This window comes from Ovis aries, chromosome 3, assembly GCF_016772045.2.
Source record: "Ovis aries strain OAR_USU_Benz2616 breed Rambouillet chromosome 3, ARS-UI_Ramb_v3.0, whole genome shotgun sequence".
In the NCBI taxonomy this organism is placed as follows: Eukaryota; Metazoa; Chordata; class Mammalia; order Artiodactyla; family Bovidae; genus Ovis; species Ovis aries.
In genome coordinates, this window is record NC_056056.1 from 207,171,643 (window position 1) to 207,181,509 (window position 9,867).

Here is a 9,867-nt window from a genome sequence, read left to right on the forward strand (position 1 = left end):
ATATCCTGAGTGTCAAACAATTAAAAGGATCCATGAATCTCTGAACCTTGCAAGGAACCATGGAGAAAGAAAGCATTTATTCGCATCAAATATATGAGCAGATTAAACTGGAAAGTAGCATGACAAATCACATCGTCTTGGATATCATTATTGCACAAGTGAGAGCATTCCTAATGATTTGAAAATTTTCCACATAGCACTTTATAACTCATTTGTAGTCCAGACCGTCCCCTCTACCACTTAACAAAGAACAGTGCTTTGCAAGTCTAAAACATCTCATTTTCTATGTTTCAGGTTAAATCACTGGGCTCAGATGAGGCTAAGTTGTAGTACCAACAAGCGTAAAAATGTAGACTTAATATCCATGCATAAAACTTCATATACAGAAAAAAATGAGAAGGTGATAGGGTTGGAGAATGCTTTTTTAAAAATGAAAGAAGGGTGGTTGGAATGGATCAACAAAGTAGGAGAAAATGTGTGCTTGTGAACAAATTAAAGGATGATGGTTAATGGATATTGGGATGCTACATAAACACAAAATATGAAGGTGTTTAGAAAAAATTCTTCCTCTTCCAAAACAAAAAGTCATTTATCATGTACAAAAACTACCATCATAAGGTCATGACTTAGAAATATGGCAAGTTTCAGAAGGAAAATCTCAGATTGTGGTTTCAAGGGTTATCTCTGGGAAGTGGGAGTGGGAGGAAGGAGAAGCTGGCCAGAGTAGGGCAGGAAACCTCTTAGATTTCATTATGAGCATTGGTTTCTCTTTAAAAAACTGTGTGCATGTATTACATTGGTAAAGATTAATTAAAAAAAAACCCAGATACATCTGATGATTTTGGTGTGGAAAATACACACCTACAGTCGTGTTTTTAGGAGTTGGATGGGTAACAAGCCCAGAGGGTACTCAGCTATTCTGCAGTGAATTCAAGAATAGTTGCCTCATCTTCTACTCATTCTCCTTTTGTTTGAAATAAGTTTCTTGGGAAGTAGTGAGAGCAAGCGAGTCATTTGTGTGTTATGAAAGTATTGGTTATTAGAGGCAAAAGCCTGGAAGAAGATTTCGAGGCAGGAGAGAAGTAAGGGAATTAAGGAGCTTAAGAAAAAGAATGAAAGATAGATGCTTCTGTCAATAAGCAGTTAGAGCAAACAAACAGAGGAGCCATCTGCCCAAACTGTGACTTATATACCATTTCATGAGAAAGTTCTTAGGTGCCCTAAGTAGTCTGTATGCAATAGATGCTTATGCAGCTGTAATGAAGGCAACTCAATTCCTGTGTCCTGTATCCAGAAATATTCCAAGTAGCAGGCAACTGGCATTGTACTCTGCTCCCAACTCAGTCTCATAACGCCTTGTTTGTTTGTTTTTCACATGTTGCACCAGCTTTATTCAGAAACAGTCCTTTTAGAGCTGTTCCTTGTTTTTACAGACTTTTTCTTTTTGCACTTTTTTTTTTTCATTTAAAACCCTCACCACTGCCATCACCCCAGCAAAGCCATTGAATAAAAGATCATCTTTCACTCAGGGAGCACTAGAAAAAATGGTTTTAAATTGAATCTGAAGGAAATTTAGAAAATATTTGACAATGGAAACATTATTATTTTTTTAAACATCATTTTTAAGCAGACTGCGTTCTCATTTATCTCACAGGTGCTTTTGTTTGGGATCGAAATAGACTATCTTTACAGTGATTCCCAAGTTTAGCATTCATCAGAAACAAGAGAGCTTGTGCAAACACTCTTGGAACCCCACCCCCAGAGATTCGGATTCAGCCAGCCTGCAGGGGGAGGGGCTGGAGAGTTTGTACTTCTGACAACTTTCAAAGTGATGCTCATGCCCCTAGTCTGGGACCACGCTTTGAGAACCTCCAGATGGATTCTTTGACAGTCTCTGCAAGAACCCCCCTGCTCCCCATCTCTCCCGACTTTTAAGAAACATGTTGCATTTGCCTAAGAACCTCTGCTTAGGTCAATGGCTCCATGTTTTCATACAACTGTACTGATACTGTTTCTTTCGAAAGAGGTTTTGTTTTGGGGGCAGCTGGTAGAGTGTGTCACGTCCTCACTGAAAGCTGCCTCCAGAATTCCCTGCATGGACTGTCTTGCTTTTTTCCTAAAGTCCTTTCCCAGGAGAGCATAGAGGAATGGATTGAAGCAACTATTGGCAGATGCTAGAGCAAGAGACACATGGTCCCAGGACAACAGAGATTCCCCAAAGGGAGTGTCTGGGTCAGTAAACAATAAGAGGACTCCAACAATGTGGTACGGAGCCCAGCAGACAAGGAAGACAACCACCACCACCATAGCCACTCTTAAGAGTTTGCTCCGAGACTTGGTGAAGCGGCTCCGACGCAATTTTAAGATAATGAGGCTGTAACAGGCCACCATGATGATAAAGGGCAACAGGAAACCCACCACTAGCCTACTGATGGTTATGGCTACCTGGGGTGTTGGCACTTGATGATCATATGCAAATTGGCTGAAATAATCATCCTGGAAACCTTGTGATAGCTCAGATGCATTAGAAAAAAACTCTAAATCAGCAGGGAAAAAAGAATATGAGTTCTCCAAGGGGTGAGTTTGGTGATCTTCAGTGGGAAAGTCACTGGAGAGTGTAGCTGAGACTCCATCAGCAGACTGAAATAAATCATAATGTGGTTGTTGAACAGATAATCTAGCTGGATCCGTAGGGAGTGAGTCTCTAGAAGTTCTTTGAAATTCTTTGGAGTGGAGGCCACTGGTGGCTGCCCAAGGCTGATCCTTGGTTTGCAAAGAGAAGAAATCTAACCTGTCATCCATTTCTCCAAGCGGATCAGCAATGGAGCTGTCAAAAGACCCATTTTCCAGTAGATCAAGGGTGAAGTCTGAATAATCTAATGAGCCATGGTGACCAAAATTGTAGCCACACATACTCTGGTTGTCTATAGTGAACGTTTCCCGATATACAAACGCAGGTATGCACATTACCAAAGCCACCACCCAGATACAACCACAGATAGTGCAGGCTGTTCCCACGTTGCGATGATTCTGGCACCAGATTGGCCTGAGTACCAACAGACAGCGGTCCAGGCTAATGGCGGTCAGCAAGAAGACACTGGCAAACATGTTAAGGACGATGATGGAGGGGATGAGCTTGCATAGGAACCAGCCATAGGGCCAGCGTCCTTGGAGAACCAAGTGGACCAGGGAGAAGGGCAGGGAGAGGCAGCAGATGAAGTCAGCCAGGGTGAGATGGAGAAACCAAACTGTGTTCACTGTCCGTTGCATCTTTAGGCCAGCCACCCACAGTACCAGCCCATTGCCTGGCAACCCCAGTAGGAAAGTGACGCTGAGGATGACCATGGAGAGAATTGCGTGGGGTTCATCCCAGGCCTGTGAGTGTAGGTCAGTTGAATTGGTCTCAGCAGAGAAAGACTCCATTGCTCAAACTTCTGTAAAAATATAAACAAAAATATTAAAACTAAAAAAAAAAGCATATTCGTAGAATTCTAACTTAAAGATGGAGAGCCACAAAGACCCTAACACTGGTTTATTTTATATTCCTTAACTTCACTTAACTTTTGAATTACTCAAAAACATACTCTGAAAGACAATGTAAAATCTACCGTACTGACGTAGAGAACAGACTGTGGTTGCCAAGGGAAAGGGGAGTATTGGGAGTTTGGGATTAGCAGATGCAAACCAGTATATATAGGATAGTTAAACAACAAGGTCCTACTGTATAGCACATGGAACTGTATCCAATATCCTGTGATAAACCATAATGGAACAGAATATGAAAAAGAAAATGCAAGTGTATAACTGAGTCACTTTGCTTTACAGCAGAAATTAACACAACATGGTAAATCAACTATGTGCTGTACTAAGACGCTTCAGTTGTGCCTGACTCTTTGCGACCCTATGGACTGTTAGCCCTCCAGGCTTCATCTGTCCATGGGATTCTCCACTGAAGAATATTGGATTGGGTTGTCATGTCCTCCAGATTGTCATGCCTTCCTCCCGGGAATCTTCCCGACCCAAGAATCAAACCCTTGTCCTTAAGTCTCCTGCATAGGCAGGTGGGTTCTTTACCACTAGCGCCGCCTGGGAAGCCCTTGATTTCCTTACCACCCATCATTGCTTTCTTATTTGTTTTTAATGAATATAGCTTGGGTAAAATAGCTTGATTATTACACAAACAGAAATCATTCATGAAAAAAATTAGAAAACATAAACAAGCAAAAATAAGAAAATACAAATATTATATACCACTAGTCAGTGATTACTCTCAAATATCTTTTAAAAAATATTTTTATTTATTTGGCTATGTCAGGTCTTAGTTGCATGTGGGATCTTTAGTTGCAGCATGTGGGATCTAGTTCCCTGAACAGGAGTTGAACCCGGGCCCCCTGCATTGGGAGGGCAAAGTCTTATCCACTGGACCACCAGGGAGTTCCCACACTTTTAGTATCTTAATTGACATTTTTCTGGATCTTTATTCACATTCATATATGTGTACTATATGTATATATATTTTTTATTAAGAAAAATTTAATGAAATTCGATTACACTGTGCATACTGGTATTTAAATTGTTTTAATTGTGTTGAAATACAATGGCTCAGTTGGTAAAGAATCAGTCTGCAATGCAGGGGATGTGAATTTGATCACTGGGTCAGGAAGGTTCCCCTGGAGAAGGGAATGGCAACCCACTCCAGTATTCTTGCCTGGAGAATCCCATGGACAGAGGAGCCTGGAGGGTTACAGTTGGCTTGCAGTGAGTCAGACATGACCGAGCCACTAAACCACCACCACCACATGTAACAAAATTTACCATCTTAACCATTTTTAAGGATACAACTCAGTAGTGTTTTTTTTTTTTTACATTATTGTACAGTCAATTTCTAGAAATTTTTCATCTTGTAAAGCTGAAAATCTCTATCTTTTAAAAAACAGCTCCTCACTTCCCTTTCCCCGAAGTCCATGGCAATCACCAGCCTCCTTTTGGTTTCTGTGCATTTGACCACTCTTAGTTGTTCAGTCGCTCAGTCCTGTGCAGCTCTTTGCAACCCCATGGACTGCAGCACGCCAGGCCTCCCTGTCCATCACCATCTCCCGGAGCCTGCTCAAACTCATGTCCATTGAGTTGGTAATGCCATCCAACCTTCTAATCCCCTGTCGTCTCCTTCTCCTCCTGCCTTCAATTTTTCCCAGCATCAGGGTCTTTTCCAGTGAATCAGCTCTTTGCATCAGGTGGCCAAAGTATTGGAGCTTCAGCTTCAGCATCAGTCCTTCCAATGAATATTCAGGATTGATTTCATTTTGGATTGACTGGTTTGATCTCCTTGCAGTCCAAGGGATTCTCAAGAGTCTTCTCCAACACCACAGTTCAAAAGCATCAATTCTTTGGTGCTCAGTTTTCTCTATGGTTCAAAACTCTCACATCCATACAATGACTACTAGAAAAACCATAGCTTTGACTACATGGACCTTTGTCAGCAAAGTAATGTCTCTGCCTTTTAATATGCTGTCTAGGTTGGTCATAGCAAGCATCCTTTAATTTCATGGCTGCAGTCACTGTCTGAAGTGATTTTGAAACCCAAGAAAATAAAGTCTGTCACTGCTTCCATTATTTTCCCATCTATTTGCAAGATGTGATGGAATCGGATGTCATAATCTTCATTTTTTGAAAGCTGAGTTTTAGGCCAGCTTTTTCACTTTCCTCTTTCACTTTCATTAAGAGGTGCGTTAGTTCCTCTTTGTTTTCTGCCATAAAGGTGATATCATCTTCATATCTGGAGTTATGGATATTTCTCCCAGCATTTCTGATTCCAGCTTGTGCTTCACCCAGCCCAGCATTTCTCATGATGTAGTCTGCATATAAGTTAAATAAGCAGTGTGACAATACACAGCTTTGAGGTACTCCGTTGCCAATTTGGAACCAGTCTGTTGTTCCATGTCCAGTTCTAACTGCTGCTTCTTGACCTGCATACAGGAGGCAGGTAATGTGGTCTGGTAGTCCCATCTCTTGAAGAATTTTCCAGAGTTTCTTGTGATCCACAGTCAAAGGCTTTGGCATAGTCAATAAAGCAGAAGTAGATGTTTTTCTGGAATTCTCTTGCATTTTATATGATCTAACAGATGTTGGCAATTTGATCTCTGGTTCCTCTGCCTTTTCTAAATCCAGCTTGAACACCTGGAAGTTCTCAGTTCACATACTGTTGAAGCCTAGCTTGAAGGATTTTGAGCATTACTTTGCAAGCGTGTAGAATGAATGCAATTGTGCTGTAGCCTGAACATTCTTTGGCATTGCCCTTGTTTGAAATTGGAATGAAAACTGACCTTTTCCAGTCCTGAGGCCACTGCTGAGTTTTCCAAATTTGCTGGCATATTGAGTGCAGCACTTTCACAGCATCATCTTTCAGGACTGATAACTCTAGATCCCCTGTATAGATGGAATCCTACAGCATTTGTCTGTGACTGGCTTATTTCACTTGGCAAAATGTCCTCAAGGTTCATACATGTTGTAGTGTGTGTCAGAATTCTCTTCTTTTTTAAGACAATAATATTCCACTGTATGTGTGTACCACATTTTATTTATCCACTCATCTGTCGATGGACATTGGAGTTGCTTCCACATTTTAGCTATTGTGGATGTTGTTGCTATGAACTTGGGTGTAAATGCATATTGTTTTATATAAACTGCTTTCTTTGATCACTTTTATCATTTAGCAGTCTCCATATTTACAGTAAGACTTATCTTGATGAATATTCAGACTTTATCCTCCCCCCTCATCCCCCAAGATATCCCTTATAGCTGATTTGTCAACAGTTGTATCCAGTTAAGGATCCCACTTTGCATCAGGATATTTCTTAAGTCTTTTAAATTAGCAGCTTTTCTTTTTCAAGAATACTGGCTTGTTTGGGGGGTCTGTTGTTCTCACCAGCTACTTCTTAACCCTTTGTAATTAGTCTTCTATCCCATCACTCTGCTAAAACTGCCTCTAGAGAACAAATACAAGCATCTTTTCCTTTATCTTTATCCTCCACAATATCCCTATTATTTTACACTGGCTTCTTGTCACTCTATTTCTCTTGGCCTCTATGATATAACACTTACCTAATTTTCTTTTCTTTCTTTCTTTCTTTCTTTTTTTTTGGCTGTGCTGGGTCTTCGCTGAGTCATGTGGGCTCGCTGGTTGTGGCTCATGGGCTTAGCTGCCCTGTGGCATGTGGGATCTTAGTTTCGAGACCAGGGATTAAACCCACCTACCCTGCATTGGAAGGCAGGTTCTTAACCACTGGACTGCCAGGGAAATAACTGTAATTTTTAACATTCCCATAAACATACCTTACTTTGTAGCTTTCCTGAACAATTCACTATTCCAAGTCAATGCCATTTTCTACTCCTTGGCGACTGCTGTTTATTTTGGTCTGGAATGATGTTCTCTGCCTTAACCTCCTCTTTCCTCCATTCTTAATCACTATCTGTTGAAATCCTAGTTATGCTGAAATCCTAGTCATTTTTCAAGTTCAAGTTCAAATATATTTTCCTTGAAACCTCTCTTATAATCCCAATCATAATTTACTTCTTCAGCCTCCTAAATTTTGTGTGTGTATAGTGGGGTTTAAACCATTTTTTGTATTCTCCGTGCAATGGTGCATTTTGTTCTGCATTGCAATTATTTTCATGGCTGTCTTGTCTATTACTCTAGTCTTAAGTTTCGTAATGGTAAACAAATATCTTATTTCTAAATGCTTGCTCCACAGAATTTAGCACAATGCTTTGTAAGACGTAAGGATTAAAGGTTACTTGAATGGATGGATGCTCATACTTGGGGTTTCTTTTCTTTTTCTATTAAATTAAAACTTTAAATTCTTATTCGGTTAATTCAGTAAGGATGCTATCTCTTCTAACTTCCTTCTTTTGTTTTCTAGTTCCCAATTCTTATTGGCTATAACAGCATTTTATGTTTCCTTTGGTAGAAACCCAGAATACCATATGACTTGTTCTGCTGAGTTGACTAAATGCTAGCATCGGGATTAGCAGAAGTTAAAATAACAAGAAAACAAAATAACAAAAAAGAAGAAGTGCTTCTCATTGTCCATTCTGTAGCCTTGCTTATTCTAATACTCGAGTCCTGTCAGGCTCTCTTCCTTTGCTGTTGTGCACGGCAGCTACCTTGATCACCTGTCCTACACACATATTCACGCGTCGATTCATAAAATACAGAGAGATGGAGAGAGTCACAGAATTCAAGGGCTGAAAAGAAAGTTAGCAATTATTTCTTCCTGTTTCTATGTTTATTTTGTAGTTTTGGACACTGAAACTCAACAAATTAGGGGGCTTTTACATAGTCACAACTAAGAGTGATCTCAAATCCTAGGTCCAATTATTATCAGGCCAAAACTCTTTTGACTACAAATAATCACATAACAGAAAAGCCTTTGGTATTGCTAACAGAGAAAGGCATCAAGAGCAGCACAGTAATAAAGAATACTAAGGAAATAATAAAGATTGAAAAGAGAAAAATTCCAATGTAAAGAAACTGAATCATCTGGCATGAGCTATACTTTAAATATCACATTTTGAAATGAAAGTGTATCTGAATCAGAATCTTAAAAATCTTTCAGTTCAAGGTAACTTTTTATATTTCTCCAAGTGTTTGGTTGAAAATTACCTCTGTATCTTTTTTTTTTTTAAGTTTTCAATACTGAATTGGTTTTGGTTGAAAAGTAACTCTCTCTATATATATTTTTAAATTTTCAATACTGAATTGACCAATCAGAATTAAAAAGATAAGTAATATCCTGAAACTAAAATTCAGCTATAATAGGGAAAGAAAAGTAGATACCAGAATCAAATACTAATAACAGGATGACAGAATCAGTAGCAATAAAGAATGAGGAAAAAAATAAAAGAGAAAAAGAGCGAAATGAAATAGAAAAAATATATATATTAAGAAAAATAGATAATCACTGATTTGGAAAATGGAACTATTGGGAAAAGCTGGAATCAAAGATCAGAAGGAGAAACAGCCAATTTAAGAGAGGGGAAAATGATGTAAAAATTCAATATTAGTTTCAGAATGAAATGTAAACAGCGAAGATAAATAGAATATGGAATAGCTAGAAAATGAAAAAGGTGGACATGGGAATAAAGCAAAAGAAATAACAGTTGGGGAAAGAAGGGGAAATAGAAAATAATGACCTTCAAACCATTATCTACAATGAAGAGAACAAGCTGGGCATAAGTCATCAGGTGCATCTAGGTTTCCTTACCAAAAACCCGAGACAATAGCTGAAGGCTTCTGCACAGGTCTGGAGGTCCCCACTTGTCCTGTCTGGTCCCCGCCCTTGACCACAGTCAGGTCCTGAAGTACAGTTAGGAACTTTGATGAGCGCCTCCTCTTTCCTCTCTCTCTTCGTTTCTGATGATAAACCAAACCCAACACTTTCCACTACTATCTGACTCCACAGGAAGAGTTTCAAAGTGAGTCACTTCTGAATGTCTCAGATAAGAAACGTTAAAAAATAGAAGCGGAAGAGCATGGTTCTCAGAAGTTTTCAGCAGTACAGAGTATGGTTGAAGAAAGCACTTTTGTACATGAACTTCCCACTTGATAGGGTTTTGCTTTTTTGTTTTGTTTTAGAAAATGCTCCAGTGGTATATGAATGTGGGTGAGGAGTAACTAGGGGGAATGACCCTCACAACCCCATGTAATAAATCTTAACCAACATCTCTTATACACTTAGTATGTGTCAAGGAATGTATCATGCAAAAATCAGAGTTTTTTGTATCATGCAAAAACTATATTCTTATTTCTAGAGAGTCACAATCTGGTGTGAATATGCACCTATACAACAACAACAACAAATGCTGTAA

The 9,867-nt window shown here is 39.4% G+C and overlaps 1 protein-coding gene across 1 annotated transcript; it reads right to left on the bottom strand.

Moving 5' to 3' along the window:
• Window positions 1-58: 58 nt before the first annotated feature.
• C3AR1 (complement C3a receptor 1) lies at window positions 59-9,471 on the bottom strand. Its single transcript, XM_004006903.5, has 2 exons — window positions 9,264-9,471; window positions 59-3,434 (listed from the first exon to the last, which is right to left on the bottom strand). Exon 2 carries the CDS (start codon window positions 3,421-3,423, stop codon window positions 1,990-1,992), a length of 1,434 nt encoding a protein of 477 aa, XP_004006952.1. The 5' UTR covers window positions 3,424-3,434; window positions 9,264-9,471; the 3' UTR covers window positions 59-1,989.
• Between the last annotated feature and the right edge of the window lie 396 nt (window positions 9,472-9,867).

Coding starts and splice junctions, on each gene's coding strand:
- C3AR1 (XM_004006903.5), bottom strand. CDS start 3,423: ATGGAGTCTTTCTCTGCTGAGACCAATTCAACTGACCTACACTCACAG.